The 21777-nt window shown below is 40.8% G+C and overlaps 1 protein-coding gene across 3 annotated transcripts in view; it reads right to left on the bottom strand.

The window, feature by feature from the left end:
• The window catches only part of ITPRID1 (ITPR interacting domain containing 1), a 50539-nt gene that overhangs the window by 14340 nt on the left and 14422 nt on the right, over nucleotides 1-21777 (bottom strand). For all 3 annotated transcript variants that reach the window (XR_003259258.2, XM_026100786.2, XM_026100785.2), the window contains exons 5-7: nucleotides 21168-21370; nucleotides 14857-15440; nucleotides 12739-12793 (exon numbers count right to left, since the gene is read on the bottom strand). Coding sequence is in view for 2 of the 3 variants with exons in the window: in XM_026100786.2 (XP_025956571.2) it covers nucleotides 12739-12793; nucleotides 14857-15440; nucleotides 21168-21370 (842 nt within the window). In the remaining variant the exon portion in view is untranslated. The remainder of the gene's footprint in view (nucleotides 1-12738; nucleotides 12794-14856; nucleotides 15441-21167; nucleotides 21371-21777) is intronic.

Below are 21777 nucleotides of genomic sequence, written 5' to 3'. Positions count from 1 at the left end.
TTCTGAAAAACACACTTCATTCAAAGTCAGTCAAAATTCCCATGATTTCAGTGGAAGTTTGAATGTAAAAGACTTAGTAAAATGTATATAACCCTTCAACTCAAGGTGAGGTAAAATCCTATGAAGAGATTATCAAAGTGCTCCCGAAAGGACTTCAGGTTAAACAGCAAATGCCTGGGAGAAATGCAAAGTGCTGTGTTGGGAAGGAAGATCGCGCTGCCTTAAAATTAGACCATACCTGATGCTGTCCTGATGGGGAACAGAGTTTCTTCCTTTGTGAATTTTTTAATAATGTTAATTGTTTGCCAGTGGTGATGGTATAATTTGTCTCGGCAGCTGTAATACCCAGGGAGGATAACCATAGCTTGAGTTTCTATTAGGAGATCAGCTCTTTGTGGGGGTCCAAAGCAGGCCTTTTCCATACCTCCTGGCACAAATTCCTCTGACTACCAGGTTTCTGAAAATGTCCAGACTGTATCCTAGTGACAGTTTGACACAATATGGATTAGCATCTAAGCACTCCCAGCAGTTGCTGAGGTCACCTCACCTGTGGGTAGGGACACAACTTCTTCACAGTGACAATAATTCATTTTTAGGTGCCCTAAAACCTTCTAGAAACTGGAAGACTGGCTTTGGGTGGGATACATGTTAGCCAAAAAGACTGGGGGGGGGGGGGGGGGAGGGGGTCAACAAAATTTACATAATTCATTTTGGCATTTTTAAAGTGTTCCTGCCTTTCACTTTCAAAAGTGCTTTCTTTCTGAAAGCAACTGCATTTTTTCAGTTTGAAGGAGAAAGGTGCAAAAATGGGTTAAATCACCTGAACATTAAGCAAAAATGTTTTAATTTCTAGTCTACCCAAACCGCATTTTTCCCCTGTCATTTGGTTCAGCCACTGAACCAAAATATCCATTATTCATATAGCTCTACTCAGTTCTCCTAGTGTGTGGAGACACACGAACCTGTAGAGATTCTGCAAATACATGCAGAGTATCGCACAAAGGGAAGATAAAGTATGTTTGGAGAAGAAGTAGAGACGCAGACTGGTATTCAACTATGAGCTAAAAATTACAACTCTGGGCCCTGTGCGGAGAGTACATCTGGCTATGCTGGAAAAAGGAAACCTGAGAATTGCCTCTGAAGACCTTGGTGAGGAAAACCTTGGCTCTTCGCCTTTCTGTGCTAATTGTACTGGGATAGTTTAGCTGCTGCATCCCATTTCTGTTCTGTCTGAATTTTAAATAAAAATAGGTCAGAGGCACTTATTAATCAGGTTTCTGCTCCATTTTGTATCATGTAAGAAAGTATATGCCTTCCAAGTCCCACAAAGTTCTCCAGTCCTGTATTTGATCAGTCCAATTTCATTAAGAGACTCTCTTGCTCTGCTTATTTGCATGCAGATACAGTGGCTTCCATTTTCAGCAGCTTTCAGTGCAGGAACTTTCAGAAACTATTGGGCTCCTAGGTTTATTGGTAAAGAAGGGATATTCCCTAATTAGTAAAAATTAAGTGCTGGAGTGCAGTTCTGGGTTCCTCTGAAAACTCTGCAGCTGGTTTTCTGTTGACTTGGCTGCAAACAGCACAACCTCTTTATAGTTTCCAGCCTAGAGAATACTTGCAACCCACAAAAGATGCCTGGAGGACTACTACATCGCTTATAAATAATACCACATTTTGCACATCTTTTGAATTACATTAATGTTGATGGATTTAATTCAATGCTTGTTTTCTACATCTTTTGAGTATGGGAAAGCTTGAGCATAAAAATTTCAAATGCAAGAACATTTATGGAAATCTAAATTTTAAATCTGGGCTGCTCATCCTATCATAGGAGAAACAGAATGGCCAGTTGCAACCTAGCAATGCTGTTCACATTTTAAATATTTCTGTAGCTATTTACATGCTCCTGGACACTGAAATGGATAAGTATTTCTAAAACATACATGGGACTAAACAATGCAAAGGAGCCTCAATGTAATCAAATAAGTTGTAAGGGGGAGGAAAAAAAGCTGAAGGACTTATTTTGAATTATTCACTTAGCTGTATAAACAAAGGCATTTTGCAATTTCTCACACAAAACTCTCAAGGCATTAGCATCATTATAACTTAAATATTTATACTAAATGCAGCAAAGAAATTAGGTCCAGGCTTAAGTCTATGCACACAGAACTATTCCCAGGCCTGGAGTGAAATACACACATAAGTGCCTCACTGAATTGGGCCTAAGAAAACACTTACAAGTCTAATTGTTGAATGGAAGTACCACTGCAATAAGAGATGGGGTGAGGAAAGGCCCTACCATGTCTGTGGAAGTACCAGAACTGAATAGATATTTAATTACATCTTGGATGTTCTGTGATTTACTTCTCAAAGACAGGCATCACAAATTAAAAATGTTTTGTCCACCAAAGCTGCTCAGCGCTACAGCTCTAGCAGAAAGGAAGGGAGGTGGTGCAGGCGCTGATCCTCCAAACCCTTGCAACACCATGCAAGGCAAAAAAAAAAAAAAAAAAAAAAATCAAGAATTTCTGTCTTAGGACAAAAAAGAATTCTCAAAAATACATTTGCACAAAGCACTTCAAAACAGAAGTGGGTTTGTTTTGGGTAGCTATCCACTGTATGGATATTCAGAGCTAATAAAGTCTACTGAAAATATATACTTGTAGCATAAGCTGCAAAGAACCCTTTGTAGGTGATATTATCCAGAACACGGGACTTTCCAAAGCCCACTGAACTTTGGTGAATCAGAAGAAAAAAAAATTGTACATTTGTCAGCATGGGAGCAATCAGTGCCCTTGTGACAAAACTTGATCCTGTGTTAATGTTCCAGAAAATCTGCTTCATACGCAGCATACCTCACCCAGCTGTGCTGTCTTCTGTTAATAGAGGAGGTAGCTCCCCCACAGAAAACTACACTGATTTCTGACTGTTGACTATGAACATAAACTTGATTTAGTGCCACCAGAATCCAAAACAGACTGTCTAGTCTTAGTCTTTTTTTTTAAAAAAAATAATTCCTGTACAACTTTCTATAGGACTGATTCAGTTTCCACACTGCAGAAATAAGGATGAACGAGTTAACTGAGGTAATAAATATCTGGTTTATATTTGTTTTCTAGCCAGACACAGTGTCAGTTCTACAGCTTGTCTTGTAAGAGATATCAGTCTAAAAATACTTACTTCTCACTGGAGTAATGCTGCAGGAGTGACCCTTCTCTATACTACGTCTCAGTAATACACAGCATTTTAGGAGAACTATCACCAGATGGCAGCAGCACATAAACCACAGATTTTGTTTCCAAAGGCCTGCACAAACCAGACTTTTAACCAGTGTCCTTCTGCAGATTTTATTTTTCAATGGCATTACAGCAAAAATTAGATAAATCATCCTATTAGAAAGTTATATTATATGAAAGCAAATAACGGAATTCCAAAATACAGCAGCTACAGCAAAGGCTCCTTCCTATTCTTATTCAAAACCTAGTCTAGCTAAGAAATTTGTGTATTCCTTGCTATCTTTGAACTGGAGTTTTGTGCCAAACATCTCACACAGAGTGATGGGTAAAAATATTTTTAAAATCTCTACATAAACCAGATTCTGTTATTAATTGTGCCATAGCTGGCAGGTGCTGTATGAACGAAACAAAAGAACAGTCTGTGCTCTAAAGAGCTTACAAGATAAGCAGAAATCTTTAGGGTATCTGGCTCCCCAGAGTATTTCCTTACGCCTAGCAAAACCCAGTTTCCCCACCCCTCACCCAGTTTGGAATATTATTCTTCCAGTTAGCCTGGATAACACTGACTGGTAAGACTTCAGGCATACTTTTCTTTTTGTGAGATAAACCCAATATCATTCTGAAGTAAGGGGAAAACCCTCCACCCTGTTACTGTGACCATATATGCTGGACCCTGAGGGGATGTGGCAGGGCCAGAAGAGATGAAAGGTGGGTGGTACACGTCTCATATGATAGCTACCTACATTTTGCTCTATCTCCATGTTCAGTCTGCAGTTTTTTACACTATTAATTATAGGGTCTTGCTGTCTCAGCCATTGTTAGAAGGAGACACATCAAGGGAGTGCACGTACTGTGCTTAACATCCTCCTGCACAGCCTCATGCTCCTCTCCCAGTGCTCTAAGTGCCTAAGTCTCCTTGCAAAGACACAGGCCTATGTGCTTTCCAGATATCAGCCATAAACACTTGAGGTAACCACAGCATAGAGCATTAAAAACAAAAACTGCACTGGCCAGGAGCACAACACAAATAGCTACAGAGCAGCTCTACATCTATCATCAGAGCATTCAGCCTCATTCCCTCTCCTCCAAAATACCTGAGGGAGAAGGATTTTTATACCAAGTCTCAGCCAAGTATTTGGCTTAAAATTTGGTGTATAGTATAGTTATGTCTAGCGTGCTAGTGGCACAGTAGAGCCAGCAGGCTGAGCACAGCAGCCTGGAGCTCTGCCCAGTCTGCAAAACCTGTCTGAAAAGTAGGATGAGGTGGGCCGCGCTCGGCTCCCTGGTGCTGTGGCTAGACAGTTACGGATATGCACACTATGTGCTAGTGTGTTTAGAGCTAGGGGATATATTTATTGATTTAAAACTAGCTGCAGTACATCTGCTGTACACTACAGTCAGCGCTGTGACAGCAGGTATAAATATACGCCATTGTGAAATGCCTAGGGCTGGTGGGTGGGTTGGATGGCTCTCTCTTTCTGTCTTATTACAGATTGTCCATAGCTCATGTATAGAAGAAAGATTTGGGGAAGAACTGAATTAGCTGAAAATATTCTATTGAGCTACTTATTAATGAAACGTTATAACATTTTATTGGTTTTTAATTGTCATTTTCCCTCCCCCCCAAATCGTAGATGAAAATGGGTGAAGGAAGTAGTGTGTGCTCTATCTTTTACATCACAGAAAAGGATATAATTTCTTGACTAGCATTAGTGAACCATCCTGTGCCTCCTCAGAGAGGCCAGAACTTAGTTTGTGAACTTCAGTGGCAGAAGTTCACCATTCAGAAGGCTCCATCTTTGTCCTTATCAAGAATATCTCCAGGACAATTTGGTCCATGGCTCTGGAAACCCCTCTAGTAGGTTGCCTGGAGCTACAGAAAGTATCTAAAGTGGCTGGGGATGAAGGTCATGTCAGGCTTGACAATACAGATCATCATCATGAATATCACACACCTATCACTACGAACAATGAATACGCTCCTGCAAAAAGCTGCCCTTGGGAGTTAGGTGGCTGCTAGTCAGAGCTTCCGATTGTTTCCTGCTTGTCCTGCACAAGAACACACTGCCCTAGAAATGATAAAAGTATAAATGAGTAATCTAAGAGCTGAATTTGACAGGAAAAGAGAGAACACTGTAGGCAGTTATCTATGATAAATGATGTTTCTGCAGTCTGGGAGGTTAGGAGAAGTGATGAATCTAGTCAAAACCTGAAATTGCAATCACTTTGACAATGGTCTTTTATCTTCCTTCAGTTGATGAAACGGCTTCAGACTTTGCCAGGTCCTCCTCCTACTTTTCCTTGAAAGTCAGTATCACTTCCATCTTATTTCAACTGAGCTTCAGCCAACTGTCATTAATTCAGATTCGTGCTGCTGCCAAATGTCGGGAGAGACGGGTGATGGTTGTGTCTGCTTCTGATGAAAATGAGAGGTAGAGCTGAATGTCATCAGCCTACACTGTAGATCATGTTACATCACAACTTCTCCCAGTAGCAGCTGCACAGAGATAATGAATAAAAAATAAGTGATTGCAGTGAGCCTTGTAGGGCTCTCTGCAACTGAGATCACCTCATGAAAGGGAAGGTGGCTTCCAGCAGCTCCGATAAAGCAACCCTGAGAACAGTGAGTGAAGAGCCCCTCTGTTCTTGCTAGGTCCTGCAACTTCTGCCTGGTTAGCAGTGTCCAAAGCAATTGGGAGGCCAGAATGGGTATCTGGCTTTCTGGTGTTACTTTGTGGAGATCAACAGCCATTTATAATAGCTCTATTTTCATGTTAATATCCATTAAACTGTGTTCAAGGAGTCTAAGAACTTCAGGCTTAGTAAGCCCACCTCTCTTTGTCAGTGATATTTTCCAAAGGAGAAATGCAAAGTTATCGGTCAATAGTTGGCAAGTATGTGTAAGATCTGTGGGCCAGGAATCAAATTTCTCATCCAGAAAAAAATCTGAGTTCTCTAGAGCATAAAAAGGTGCCCAAGATGGGTAGGTGCCACCTTTCTTACAGATGTCACTGGGAGTGGAGGGAGTCAACCCTCTCTCATAAGAGCCACAGCAAAGAAATAAAGTATCACCAAGAAGAGTAAGTATGTTCTTACGAAGCTGCATTGAAGCCTGTGTTGGATGTGAGGTTGGGATTATGAATTTTGCAGCAAGATTTAAAGTTCAAAGGGTCAGGCTGTCAAATCGCACAGTTAGTAAAGCATCATGGCGATCAGTGACTGCACAGGCAAGACTCTGATCCTGCTGTGCTCTGCTGAGGTGGGGGAAGAAAAGGCAGAAGAGAAAATACTAGAAAAGGTCTCCTTTCAAGGACCTCAGAGACTTCAGGACAACTAGATTTTGTTTCAGAACCTTTCTGGTTTTAAAGCCTATGGTTGTTAATCTAAATGCAGCTCTCTATTTGGTTGTCAAAGTATTTGCTTGTCCCCCTGGATACCTAAAGTATTTCATGATTTTTTTTCTCCTAAGATTTAAACAACGGTAGGTTTTATAGCTTTCACCAGGCCATCTGCCTTAAGTATGTGGTGCGTATATATCCTTTCCCACTAGGATGAATCAGCCCGCTGCAGCAGGACCTAAAATATGACACATATGTGCAATGAAATGTTATAAATGTGCAATGACTTTTAAGAATGTACTCACTGAAAATCATACAACCCCCAAAGTTCTCCAAAGCTGCCTAGACCCTGGGACTGTAGGCAGGGCTTCCAGACACCAGTAGCAGGTGGTACTACTTCCTAGAGGCTTTTGCATGGCAATTTTGTAAAGGTCTCAGACTTCCTTTGTGTGCTGCCAATCTCATTCATGTACCAGTGGACATGGCTCCACTGCTTCCTGGGTCTCCATCTTTGCATCCATTGCTGAATTCGGATATATGCGTGTATGTGAGTTGCATCCAGGAGGACTGTGACAAAGATGGGATGCAGATGGTGCATTCTCAAGAGCTGCAGAAATGAATTCGCTTTCTGGTAGGGGATCAGACAACTCAGGATGTTTTTGAACAGGCAGAAGATGCAGGAAGGTTTTAAGACTCGTCATTTCATAACTTGCCCTTCACTTTGCTCTTTCCTCTCAGTCACTGCTTCCTGACAGTTCCCACTTATTTCTGGGACCACAGGCCATCATCCTGCCCACAGGCAGGAGGCTTTAGACTTCTTCAGGTTACAACATGCATATAAATGATAGAGCTTCCTCATACTCTTAATTACAGGTCCTTAAATACAGAAGAGGGAAAGGACAAGAAGGTCTTTATGTGGTTCATGGGCAGAAGATGGGAACAACATGGATTACAGCATCATAAAAAAATGGAGGGAACATAAAACAGATAAAGGCAGCAGATGTCTCCTTTGCACAGGACCCCTGCAGAAGGTAAAACTGTTGGGAAGGTAGTTTCTCTCCTCAGGCTTCTAGAGACATGTTTGTTTTAGGTTACTTCATTCTTTCTTTTCCCTTTCTAGCCCAGATTCCTTGTCTGTAGTATACATGAGATGAAGCACTAGGCTATTTCCTCTTTGAGGGGGATGGCAGAGCTGTGCAATGAGTGATGCTGTCCGGCCAAGAAACCTGACCCATACAGAAAAATATCTGGGAGCAACTCACATTAATAACACACCAAAATTTTCCCTTTTACAGAAAATGTGGAACCCCAAATGATCTTATTAGTGACTGGCCTTTGTGGATGTTTTTTCTAGGAGTGGTATTTTTTACTGTGAAGACCACTGTGCAGTGTTAACCCAAATGAACTGCACTATGACTGCTTCAAGAACATATAGAAGTATATTATGGATCTATTATTCCTCATGTTTTATGAAGGGAAAACTCATATTTGGAGGCTGTATGTGATTATTAAGCAATGGCAAAACATAACATAAGGGTCAGAAGGTCTCAAAACAAGAGTAGATGTAGGATATTGTAGGTTTAGATCCTGATTTTGATTACGACTTTGGCAATTCTTCCCTGTAGCTTTCTCATTGCTTTTGCCTTTTCTTTCTTTTGTGCTAAAAACTAAAAAGCATTGTGTTATAAGTGAAGAAAAAACACATGATGTAGGCACTACAGTAAATAACTGTTCCCTTCCTCATACGGAAAATAGAGGAAGGTACCAGGAAAATCCTAGTTCTGTCTGGAGCATAGGAAATATATGTGTATTTTCTTCTTGCACTTTTGAAGATGTTGATCCTTCAATTGCAGGCAGACATTACAATAGATAATAAACAGGATTCACGTTCTTGGCACTCAGTCAATTAAAAAAAAAACCAATTGCATTCTGTGAATATTCCCATGGTGCCAACCATGAGAGGAGCTGGTGAGTAGGAGGAGTGAAGGTGTGATAATTGAAAGAATTGCTACTTGATAAGTCACAGGAGCTAATGTGTTAGCTCAGCATGTGGGGAAGCTAGAACGTTCCCAGCTGCTGCAAAAACTGGGTGTATTCGATCCCTGGCATCACTCGTTGGGACAAGATGAATCACAAATGCTTCGACAGAGAGCTACCATGGCACAGCAAGCCAGATGGAGGTGGTTACTTCTCTGATTGATTGCCTCTTGGGCTACCAAGGGTTTTATCCAGCAGGGTAATGCCTTTCTGTAGGCACTGGAGTGCCTGGGAGCACGTCCTCTTTGGTCAGCCCCATGCTGAAATTGTTGACTCTCAGATGTGTGGCTACCCCAATGATGGAGAGGTGCAGAAAAGTAAATAAGAAGCAAGGGGGAGTGGATGACTGCAACACGTACAAAAATAACACCGACTTCTAGAGCCTCCCTAATAGATGTTACTGCTAATGAATTTTCAGGCACGTGCTGAGTTAACGGGGGTGAACAACATTGAAACACCCTTTAGTTAAACCCAGTGCTTTACAAAGGCTAATTGAAAAAGGAAGGAGCAGCAGGGGTGGGGGGGAGAACAAGGAGGAAGAGGGGGCGGAGGGGGAGAACAGCTCAATTTTTCAAGTGCTGAATATGAAATCCCTGCAACAGATGAGTTTACATGCAAGCCTGCACCTCATCAGGGCAAAGATACAGTGAGTGGAGTCAAGTAATTTTCCTCCGCACACAGCATCCCCAGCCCCTTACCCTGCCCAGCCAGCTTTCTCAACTGTGAGCTTTAGAATATAAACAGCCAATAAGTAAGGACAATAACTGTAGTTCCTGCTGAGAGCTAACTCTGCCTGTCATGCATTTGCTGGGTCCTAATACAGGACAGTGAATAAAGCTTCATTACAGAACAATGGAGTTAGCTGCCAGAGCCTACAGATTTGAATAAACAACAAATAAGCAACATCTGCTCCAGCATATGTGTATGGTAAAAAAAAAGTCACAAAATAAAAGAATTTGTAAATGCCAAAAGCAACACTAAACTGCCAGTGCTACTGTAGAGTGAATTTTTAATTGCACATGCATACAGGCAAGCTGTGGGTATTAGTCTCACATATGTCTGGTTGCTGCCAACCTGGGAGTATAGATGAATTTAATTAAATAAGGATTATCCCTTCTCCCCAGTACAATTACTTATTTATAACAATGATAAAATTGCCTAATAAAAAAGATTGTAATATTTTTTAAAACACAGCTAGAAAACACTCTGCTTTCTCTGTAAGTCATTCAGGGATGTTTGGGGGCTTTGAGCGTCTTTTAAAATTAAGTCTCAGCATTCTGCCAAAAGAGAGGGAAAAAAAGCCTTATCATAAAGCCCACTGCAGTTAAACAGCCAGAATCTACATTATGGAGAAATATAAAGAAGACACACAGCAGCCAGGGAATTGGCTTTCATGAGGAGTGTAGAAAATTAAGCAATTGGACTAAAATTGAGGCCAGGCTACACAGCCAAGGGACAATACCACCAGGACAAGCACTTCCCTAAGTCACCCATCTCTAACATGCCCCATCTAAGCAAAGCAGTCTGTTCCTATCTATTTCTGCTCATATTGGGCCCCTTGCGCTTCTCCCCTCAGGTGAGCTTCCACTCCAGCACAGCCATGTCAGGCGCTCACATCTTCATCATCACTCCCATACCCTTTCCAGCGCAGCCTCCAACCACATGAGCATGGGCCCTCACTGTAGTAGGCACAATATGAGCCTTGAAAAACGGGCAGCCTCTGCCCCAAGGAGCTTGCAGTCCAAATATAATTTCAGGCATGTTCTTCTGGGAGCTGACATTTTCCTTGTTGGGCTCCTAGTGGAATCTAGACTGTTTCCCACTAGCTCCTATTTCAAATTACGGCTCTGAGACAAATTCTATTGAATTCGGTAGGAAGCTTCCCAAGAGCTAGATATCATCACTACTAACAATGTTGAATTGATATCAGCTCTTTTTAGATTGTTCCATGATGCCCAGCAAGTTGAAGCCTTAAAAAAAAAAAAAAAATCCTTTGGTATAGAGAGGTATACCACTTAAAACCATTGGGAAAAAGAGAAAGAACATGAAAAAAAGTCCATAAAAAAAGATGATCAAAATCTCTTCTTTCAATTTAGGATAAGCATCAGTAACACTATAAGAACAGAGCAAAAAAGAGAGATTCCAGTTTTTAATCTAAACTCTAAAATAATACTATGGTGCTGTTAATGCACAAATCTTAAATAAGTACAGTTTACTTGTACAATATTAATTGGTCACTTAACTGGATGACAGTCTTACCAGAATTAAAAACAGATATTCACATTCTGCATTCTCTATCCCAAAATCACCACAAGCTTATTCCTGTGTTTTAAAAGAGTTTTCAGGGCACACATTTCTTTCTTCCTTTACATTCAGATGAATATATCTGTATAATCTGCAAAATCCTTTCACAAATACCCTTTATTAAATAGCACATTAATTTTTGGGGGGTGGACAAAGAAAGTAAAAAAGCATTTGTGAGTATGTTTTGATTATTTTTTCCTGTTGGGATATGTCCACCTTCTCTGTTCATTTCTCATTGAACATTTGTCCAAATGGTGGTTTTCTTTGCACAAATCCTGGGGAACTGCTATGTTTTGTATAGATACTGCCATGAGCAAGATTGCTGGTGTGGGAGCTTGTCCTTGTTCATAGAGATTGAGTTGTCATTCAGGAAGCAAAATCAAAGCAACCACATGTAACTCAGGCAGGAAATCATACTGTCGGACTAGCAGCAAGGACCTGACTTTAAGCCCCAAGAGTTGCTGGAGCCACCCATTGACAGATGGGAACCGTAGAAACCTGCCAGGCGATGTGGCAAGAGCAATTGGCTGACACAGGTATACAGTCTATTGCACAGTTAAAAAAATTAGCAAAACAACAAAATTATCTGCTTACAGATCACTTGAAAACAAAAATACAACCTCCAGGGCTAACAAATCCATTATATACTCCATCGCATTTGCTTGGCTCTAGCATTTATCAGGAAAACCCCGCTTACGGATTAAAACACCTTCAGCTTCACTGAACTCAGTGGGACTTATGCCACTACCTTCAATGGGCTCATGATTTCGCTCTTGCAAATCTAGCTGTCACTGCAGCCCATTGCATCTGTGAATGACTGGCACCAGCTGATATCTGATTTTTATTCCGATATCTGTGTATGAACTTGGGCTGCTTAATTTTTTGTGCTGGGTCCCCAAAAGTGACATAATGCAATATTTGTAAGGTGAGAGCTCACCAGGCTTTCATTTTTGTTCCTTTCTATCTGCTTCTTGCTACTCATTCGCTCTTCTACATCAAATTTCTGTCTCATTTCAAAAACCTGCCAGTCCTGCTCTAAGCACTGGTTAGCAAGGGTCACTAGAGAGCAAGACTGAGTGCTCCCTTTTCTGGAGGCGGAATAGCCATCTCCTCCAATATAGCCACCCCTGCCAGCAAACGGTTCTCAGGATCCAAACTCATATTGCCCCAAATGACAGCATAACATCTCGTCTAACAAACAGCTTTGCATTTAATCCTTTCATAGACTTCTCAACTTATTTCCTAACACATGATTTCAGTGTCATGTCTGCCCATGCGACAGTCTCTGTGATATGGGAGATTCAGATGATGGAGTGGAGGCCACGCTGCAAACAGAAAGTCCTTGTTGCGTAGCCCTGGGCGAGCTGTATGCACAGTGGCTGCTATGCAGCAATTCCCAGCCTGCTCTGTAGCTTCCTCTCGTAGGATCAGCGGGTTGGTGGACAAGAGGTCGCCTGTGTCTGGTGGATGAGTCACTGAGCAGGAGAGAGGCTTTGGCTTCATTCATAAGCCCTGAGAGGACTTACATGCATGACTTACATGAGGATGCCTAACGCATCAGATAGACACCCCAAACACTCAGAGCAGGTACCCCCTTTGTGTGCACTCACTGTGTCCTCGCAATGAGCTGAGTACATTTTACAGCCCTACAGTTTATCAAGTCATACCATCTAGCCTACCATGGGCAGAATAATGCATCCAAACACCAGAGGTGATAGGAGCACAGAGAGAAAACATGTTTTTAGTATAAGCCTTTAGAAGGGACTACAAGGGAACACAGTTTTAAAAACAAATTTGGCAAAATGTCTGCTTTTAACACTCACCTGATACGCTGTCAGGAGCATTTCTACATAGAGTTTCATCCTCCAAGCTCTGAATCTGAAAAGAAAGGGAAAAAGCAGAGGAAGAAGAAGTGTGAGGGAAGAGGAAAACATCTTATTGAAGGTGATGATTATTATGAGTGTATTCCTTATTGAAGGGGAGGGGATAGGAGTAAAAAGAAAAATTCTAGAAATTTCAAAGTGAAAACATGAAATCTTTCAGATGGTTCTCTTTTGGTGGTGTCCTTTTTAAAAAAACATGTTTATGTCATAAACAGGCTCTGATCACAAACGCTTTTCAAGACTTTCCAAAGAAGTTAATGCATAAAGTTTCCCCACCCATAAATGTCTTAAGAGTCTTGTTTGAATAGTCTCAGAGAAATGCCCCTAGAAGAAAATATGACTTAGCAGTAGAAACCTTAGGCATGGTAACCATATGGAGCCAAATTCTTGCCAAAGAGTGTATGTAAGGTCAGATTTTTTTTCCTCTAGGAATGAAGAAGCCATTTGTCTTTTCCATGGTATCAAGGAGAGCATTAAATCATGATGTTGCATAAATTGCAGCAAGAAAGAGTCATTATAGAAAAGCAGATCCATTACAAACAAAACAGTTCAGCATGTCCTAGATGCAGCCTGTCGCTCAAGAAATCTCTAAACCACCCATTGTCAGAGTCTAGAAGAATATATGAGAAGGATCACTTTATATGTGCCTGTTTCTTATTCTCTTCCTAGGCACCTGCTACTGGCTGCTGTCAGAATAACGTTAGATGGCCTGATGGTTTGAGCCAGTACACAGTTCTTACAACCTTACTTTAATGATTACTTGAAAGTTAAACAGTGTATACACAGTTCTGCTCTGGGCATATATCATTCGTCAAACCATCTTGGACATCAGACTGGGGAGTTGATCATCATTTGCAATTACTGCTCTGTCACCGTCCTTACTTTTGAGTCCATGATTACTTGCAGGGGTTACAGAGCTACTAACCAAAGAGCTGCAAGTCCAGTGTGCTAAGTCTGTACAAAGACATATGAGTTGCCTAAATTTGCTGTGCTGGAGACCTGTGAAAGACCCTTTCTTCCCCACCAAGGCTGACAGTGAGACCCAAACTTCCATTCTTTGATTCAGCTCTGCCAACTTAAGCTTCAGCAACTGTAGGACACAAAGGGAAACTTAGACTGCACCAAAACTTTCACAGAAAAATACTTTAATTAAATATCCTTTATTCAGAAAGGATGCCACCAACTTAACCTGACCTCTTCCAATTTCTTTCAAAACTGGAAATCTTTTTTAAGCCTCCCACCTTTTCAAGGCTCTTGCTGCTCTCTCCCTCCCATGTTCCAAATGTTTTCAGGGAGCTGCCAGCTATCCTGTTTCTCCTCCTTTCTTTGTCCTTACAGTAAAGCCCTCTTTCTGCAGTAATACAGCCAGAAAAAAATTGCTGCTGACACAAGAACTCTGGATGTAAGACAAGGACTGGCAAGTATCCTGGTCTCTGCTACTTCACGCTGAACCCCACCGACAACCCACTGTTGCTAAAATATATAGATAGTTGAGTATCATGGACTTTGAAAACTGTGGATTTGAGAACAAGCTGCCACTCTGAGTTATTCTGGTTTTAGGATGCTCAGCTTACAGAGCAATAAAATATTTCAAATGCTGCTATAAAACCAAGGATAATTTTGTGATGAAACGTTCTGAGAGAACACAGCAGAGCATAAGCTTGGGGGGAAAAAAAAAAGAAAAAAAAACTGGTTAATGACTGGGTCTGTAAAAATATCCTTGACCATATGTATTAGCGTTCCTGCAACTTACTTCTATAAAAAAGCTAGCGCTGTATAAAACGCATTGGCATGTTATACTATCACACAGGTTGAATGAATCCTGTCTCAGTAATCTCAGTGCCAACTTCTTTGACAGTATCCTAACACAAAAACAATTTAAAATAATCAAAACCCCAATGAGTAGTGTGAATCCCACTGTTTTTCCCCATAATGCTGCAATATGGCGTTTTAAGTAATTTCTTCTATCTTCCTTCTTGAAAAAGAGAATCCAAACCTATACAATAAATATGTGTAAAGATACATTCATGGTAAGCAATATACAGAAATCCACCTTACCTCTTCCAATTCAAATGAGTCTGGTGGCTTGTAGTTTTGGCTGGCCAATTTTTTGAGTGTGGGGGCCAAAAGCAAATGCAACTCCTTTCTTGGCCTGTCTTTGGCAGGCACCTCACACGTAGAAGAAAGATGGGGCTGTTTTGGAAGTAAGTGTGATGAAGCCCAAGCTTTCCCCGATGGAGTCTGTGGACACTGGGATATTGTGAACGCAGCTTTGTCTCTGGAGATTTGCTCTGGGGTCAGACAAGCCACCGCAACACTTTCAGAAAAGCCTGTTTGGATTGTTCCATTCTCGGCAATATCAGCACAGGAGTGGGGTTGTCCTTTCCAGCTGGATGAGTTGGCTTTGCCAGATGCCAGCGAGCTTTGTTTCAGCAGTGCTGTCTGCCTAGAAGCCCTTTTCAAGAGCTGACCTATTCTCTTCTTTGCTCGTGTAACCACAGGTCTGCTCTTCTCAGTATCCAACAGGCCAGTCTCATCTCCGCTAGTGTCCTGTACTTTGCTCTGTTGGGTGTTCACGTCAGTCAGCAATGACGAGAAGGCACTCGTCACGTGATTAAGCACTTCTAGTTGTCGAAAATGCCCTTTAGTTTGACAGAATGGAAGGCAAACATGGGTTATCAAAAAATGCAATTTGAAATAAATAATCGGGCATAATGATTATCCAAACTTGTCATTGCCAAAAAGCCATATTAAAAATTGGCTATTTTTTTACTTTTGCTTCCAGAAGATCCATTCAGGCTATATACAGACTCCACTGCATGGTTCTTCATATTGTACAAGCATTTACACAATGTTTAATTCATCAGGTCAAGTACAGCTGACTACCACTTAGTGTGAATAATTTTTACAGAATCCAGACTTAAATTCTCCAGTTAGTTAGGCCAGATTTGGATGCCATTTTTGAGGACTTATTAAATTCCATGAGAATAAAGTCATTAGATTCTGATCTCAGACATTTATAGCTGGCTACTGTCCAGGATAACTGTAAAATGTATATATCCATTATTTGATAGCAATTGCCCACAGAGGCTGTGTCTTCGTTTTCAGAGCACCACGAAGCAAAAAGTTTTTCCCCCAGAAAGTCATAGCAAAGTGTATGTACACTGATGTTTTATGCAGGTTCTCGATGTTTTTTCATTGTACCAAACTTCTGTAATTTCTGGGTCATTTTTCCACAGCATAAGAGGTAACGAGAAGTGAATGATATTTTCTCCAAGAGATTCTGGAGATTTCAATCACTACAACACTATGGAGCTATTTATACAAGGAAACGCAACACTTTTGCTTGTGTACTGTGTCTGCACCCGTCCTCAGGCAATGAATATGTCACCAGGACTTCTTCTTCCTTAAAACATTTGCTGAGGAGAGTAGATGGCAAAATGCTAACGTCCTTGGCTGTCATTTCTCCTAGAGAGCAGCCAAACTTACTGCATGCAGTCTGCATGCAGGCTGTTGGTAATATTGTTTCACTGATGATTAGATAACAAAGGGATATTTAACATGGATCTGAGTTGGTCCTTTGCATCAGGGACCAATACCGTGCCATATAACTCCTGTTAATTACTATATGTTGAGGATACTCCTTTCTCCCTCCCTCCACAAACATTGCCTGATTTTTAACACGGGAGGAAATTGTTGCCATTCCTATCACCTTTTAAGATGTGGTCAAAGGTTTCTCTAGATATTGACTAAAGGAGTTATCTGATCTATCAGCACACAGATTACAGTGTTGGATAAAGTTTGCATTTGTGTTAGTTTGGGATGCTGGAGTAAATCACTTATGGTTTTGTGTGTCCAATATGCTATCACATGCCCTCCATGTACAGCACATTTTAGCCTCGGTATTTTGTCTGGCTCCCACTATGTCATGCCATAAAAATGCCAAGTGCTAATGTCCTTTGACTGACAGTGGCAGAGAAGTCCAGTACTTGTCATTTGAACTAGAACCAAACTTGCTGCAGTTTGAAATAATTTTGGCACACTGCTTTGCTCTTGCAAATTATTTCCAAGAGCTTGTGACACCTGATGAACAAATCAAACAATGGGGGATATGATAAATGAACAAACAATCCCCTCACTCATATGCAGTGTAATAAATACACAGGTCATGAAGAAGTGATATCAGGGACAGCCCTGCCTAATGGACAATTTCTCTCTAGGCAAGCAGTTCCTTTGGTTTCAGTGGGTGCTCCCCAAGGAGTGTCCTCAGATAGGTGACAGGAAAATTGCAAGATGCTGATCAGAACTCCTTAGTCTGTAGAGCCTGCTGCAAAACAGGCACAATCTGTAACACAGATGAGATATTAAAGGACATAATTGTGGATGCATTTTCACTAGAAACTTAAGCCAACTCAGCAAACGCCAAGGTGTAAACAAAATCTCATGATTTTATGATTAGATCAGGAGATTTTTACAATTTAGGAGGAAAATCTCACAGTTTTGTTCCTCCTGCCCTAAATCTGGTATTACATAGTTGTCTACATAAAAGATGTGGAAGTTCTTCAATAGGTCCTTAGTGCAGTGAAGAGTTTCCAGAGCCAGTAAGAAATTTTCAATCAACATCTTTTTTCAAGACAAACAGAAATAGGATAAAAAAATTTTTTTCAGTGAGAAAATGCAGATTTATCTTAAATTGTTCAGTTTTTGTCAAGAAAAATCAAAACAAAATCTCAGCATGGTATACTTTGTCACATATTAAAATATTTTCCTTTTTTTTTTTAGGTTGTTTCATCTTGAGTCTTGGTAGTACTGTTCTGTCTTTGCTTGAACCAAAGCTGTACCTCAGAGAAGATATATTTAGTAATTTATATTTCATTTCAGGAATGGGTTTACTGACTGATATATATTGTCCATGATGCATGCAGCTGTCTCCTTGCTGACCTGTGGTGGTCACAGGACAGCCATGCATCATGGGAAATGGTGCCTGCCGAATACACTCATCTCACAAAGAGTGAGGCTTGGGCAACAGCTCCAGTGGGGGGCTTGCAGCAGCTGACAGAGACACAAATGAGTGTAAAAAAGCCCCAGAAACACCCCCCTCTCCAAAAAAAAAAAAAAAAAAGGAGATTTAGATATGGGAGTAGTGAAGTGTGGTACTAAATGCGTTTTTTTATTGTAAGTATCAAACTGTAACGTTCAATAGGGATCCACATATTTGAAAGTATCATTACTTTTCAATTAACATAACTACTGATTGTCAAGTGACTTTATTTAATCAGTTAGGAAGTCAAATGTCACTTCTTTTTAGGCCAGTAAAATTTTCACCTCTAGAGAGTGATGAGGCTAAGCTTTTCTTTTGGTTCTGGTTGAGACACCTACAGGGGGGCTGAGATTTTTGAAAATACAGCTTATTTTTGCATACTGAACCATTTGAAAACTTAATGACTATGCTGAAGAATCAATTGTCACCAAGCAAGGAGACAATTAACAAATAACACTATAATAAGCCACACGTATTTTAAAAGGTCAGATCAGCAGTGAAGCACTTCCAGAAAACTATTTTCATTACAGTCAGAAAACAGCCAAACAGAACAGGACTGCACTAGAAAATGAATGAAATATGAAAACTAGAGAGGGATCACACTGCTTTGAAAGTTATTTGGTCTCTCCTACCTCCCTCCTTTTCTGCTCCACTTTTGTCATTTCCCAAATTGCATCTGTAATCCTGCTTACCTCTCACCTTCTCAGACTTATACAAAATCACACTAAATCAATTAGCTTTCTCTGCTAATTCGGAGAATCAGAGAAAGTAAACTGACAATGAGGTAACCTCTCAGTTTTCACTAACTCAGACTAAATACCTTCTTCCTTTTCCATGGCTAAAGCCAAATGAGAGGGATTCACATTGTATGTGTATTGAAATGGTTCAGTGTTAATAAACACTGATTGACAATAGGTGATTTCATCCAGCATGTCTCTGGGAACAGTGGTTCAAAACAGTCTTAAAATCTCTAGAGGTGACATATGGTCTCCCTAATTTAGGCATTTCCATTTCAGTGCCCTGTTGAAGAAGTTGTGTAACAGTAGGGATCTGAATTCCTTAAATGGTTCATGGAGAGCTAAATGCCATGGAATATTTCTGAAGCTGAAGCTTTCTACTTAATTTAGAGAAGTATCTTCTTCTGGAGACCTTCAAAAGCACCTATCTTCTTCATTGCCATTACAGGGAATTTTGGCTTCTGCTTTAGAAGAACTGGATCATTAGGTGCCTGAAAGCCAAGGTGCAGCCTCAGTGCTGAAGGCAGATAGTTTGATCCCACCCTAGAAATGCAATCCATTTTCAAATCTAATAAACATTAGTTTGCCACTCCTGCTTCTCTCTACACCACGTTGCAAAATCATGAGACAATATAAGGTTGGCGAGACTGGAAAAAACAGTTTGCAAACAAATGCACTGAGAGCCCATTTGAGGATATTCTTCAGGAGTCTGTACGCCACTAACACCTAATACATCACTTTTAGCTATATATCTTCACCTGGAACACCAGCAGTAGGAATTTACTTGTGCCCAAATGTCTGCATGGTCTGTGAGACAGACTGGCATGGATGATGACTGTCTGGATGTGCCTCACTCTCTCCACTCATTACGGAGACAGACTCTGGGGTGATAAAGCTCCATGAGATGATACTTCAGTTAAATGTCTATAATTTGGTGCAGTGATCCAGGCTGAAGGTAAGCACCATGTATAAAACAACATATAGAGCAGAGAGAGCAGAGGTAGGTATCTCTGAAGGATTAATCCCACCTCTCTCCGTTAAATGTGTAGCCTCAGCTCCCAGCCCAGGCACATACTTTGGAGGCCTAAGCAGATGGTGTGAAAACTCCCTCCCAGACTGTCAAAAGCAAGATAATATGTTTTGATGGACATCACACCCACCAAAATAGAAATGCAAACCTTAACTTACTTCACAGTCACTCCCTCATATGGATAAGCTGTTAACATGTACAAAGAGTGTCCCCATTGAGAACTACCGCAAGACTAGTTATTAAATTCACACCTCAGCTTACCACTGTCTGCCTTCACTGTGCAAACCTCTCTCCTTCCGTTTAATTCTTTTTCTCTCCTTTCATTCACTCTTAGTTCTTCACCTTCTTCCCTAAGGTCTCCATCCACTGTCCACTCATACTGATTATCTCTGTTCCCTCTCTCCCTTTTTCTCTGAGAGGTTACAGAGAGAGAGAGAGCAGAGAAACCTGTTTGATGTGTCAGTTTGCTGTAAATATTGAAATGTGTGCACAGGGCTTGCTATAAAAAAAAGAATAAAAAACATTTTCCATGATGCTCTGACATTTCTGTTTCAATTCTTATTCCATACATACTGCTTTCTTGGTGCAATCTTAAATAGGAATGCATGGACTATGGGAGAGATCCTGCTTCACTGAGCATCTTAAGTAAATAGAAGATTTCAAGAGCCATCTGGCTATCCTGTGCAGCAAACATGAGGGGAAATGATGTCCAAATTGGTCTTTCTAGAAGGAAGGTATATCAGAGAATTAGCAATGCTGTTTTAATGCAGATATACCTTTAGGGTGAGGACCTCATCTTCATTTCTCATCTGCAAAATGCAGTTGGTACTTGGCACACAAAATGAGAACTAAAAACGTCTAAATAAATAAAAATCAAAACTGCATGTCTTAAATAATGCAATTCTAACATTCTTATGATATGATCCTCATCTACATCTCAGGGCATATTTGAACTGCAAAACTGTAAAGTTCTAGCTAGAGACTTGTGGCTTTGATACAGAAGCTCATACAGCTCCAGCTAGGGGAGGTTAAGATCTTCTCAGCTGCTCTTTGTGTCTCCCCAAGACAGGGGTCCTGTTCCCACAGAGGGGAAAAGGGAATGTATGCTCACGATGCAATGCCTGGCCTTGCTGAGTTCAAAATGCTTTATATTGGCTTAAACCACCAGTGATGGTGAGTAGGTGCTAACATGTTGGCCATGAAACAGCTGAGGCAATGGACCTGCATTCAATTCTGCAGCCTCTGCTATACAAATGCTAATCTCAGGTGGTGGGATAGGTCTGACAGGGGATGGGTGGTCATGTTGTAAAATGCCACAGTTGGTACCTCCAGCTCATAAATAGGAGTCCGTCGCTGAGGCGAGCTAAACTGTGTTTCAATTATATTAGGAAATATCATTGCTGCAAAGAGGTGCATGAGAATCCTAGATGTCTCCTGAATCGATTTCACTTTTCATGAATTTTTGCTCATAAATCTCTTCTTCTTCAGTCCCTATGCTCTTTATGTTATATGGTCATCTCCGGGCTAAAATTCTTCCTTTTCCTAAAACATCTCTGCTTACCATATAGATTTGGCCTCTCAATGTCCATCCGCTGCTTCTGAGCCTCCAGAAAAACTCGGATGTTGATCCCTTTTGCTACAGAAGCACCACTAAGGAACCGAGGAGGGATTTTAGTGCAGACATCAGGTTCTTCTGTACCAAACCCCAAATCAAGAAGAATCTCAGTTGGATCCTTTTCCCCGATGGTGAGCCATTCAGTTACACTGTGGTAAAAATATCAGGATTATTTATACTACTGTCTTGGTACCACTTTTCTCTTTCGGTAGCTATTACAGGGTCCTGTTTTTGTTAAATGATTTGCTTTCCTTTTCCTCCCCTCTCATCATGATTTCTGCTCAAATAAAGTTTGCCATTTTCCACCACATTGCTCAGAGCTAGTGCTCTTAACAATATTAGTATTGGTAGTATGCAGATTTCTTCCCCCAGAGATATTTGGTGGCTTGGGATCTAGAGAGCTTCACAAGAGGAACATTAATAAAAGGTGTAGCTTCACAGTTCTGTAGGCTCAATTCTCTCTAGACACAAAACAGAGAAGAAATGATACAGCTGCCATAAGATCTCACAGTTTTTTACTTTCTGATTGCTTCAAAGCCCTCTGCAGTTTTGGGTA

Source organism: Dromaius novaehollandiae, chromosome 2, assembly GCF_036370855.1.
Source record: "Dromaius novaehollandiae isolate bDroNov1 chromosome 2, bDroNov1.hap1, whole genome shotgun sequence".
Taxonomy (NCBI): Eukaryota; Metazoa; Chordata; class Aves; order Casuariiformes; family Dromaiidae; genus Dromaius; species Dromaius novaehollandiae.
Note: the sequence above shows the minus strand (reverse complement) of the source record. Positions and strands in the feature narration are given on the sequence as shown.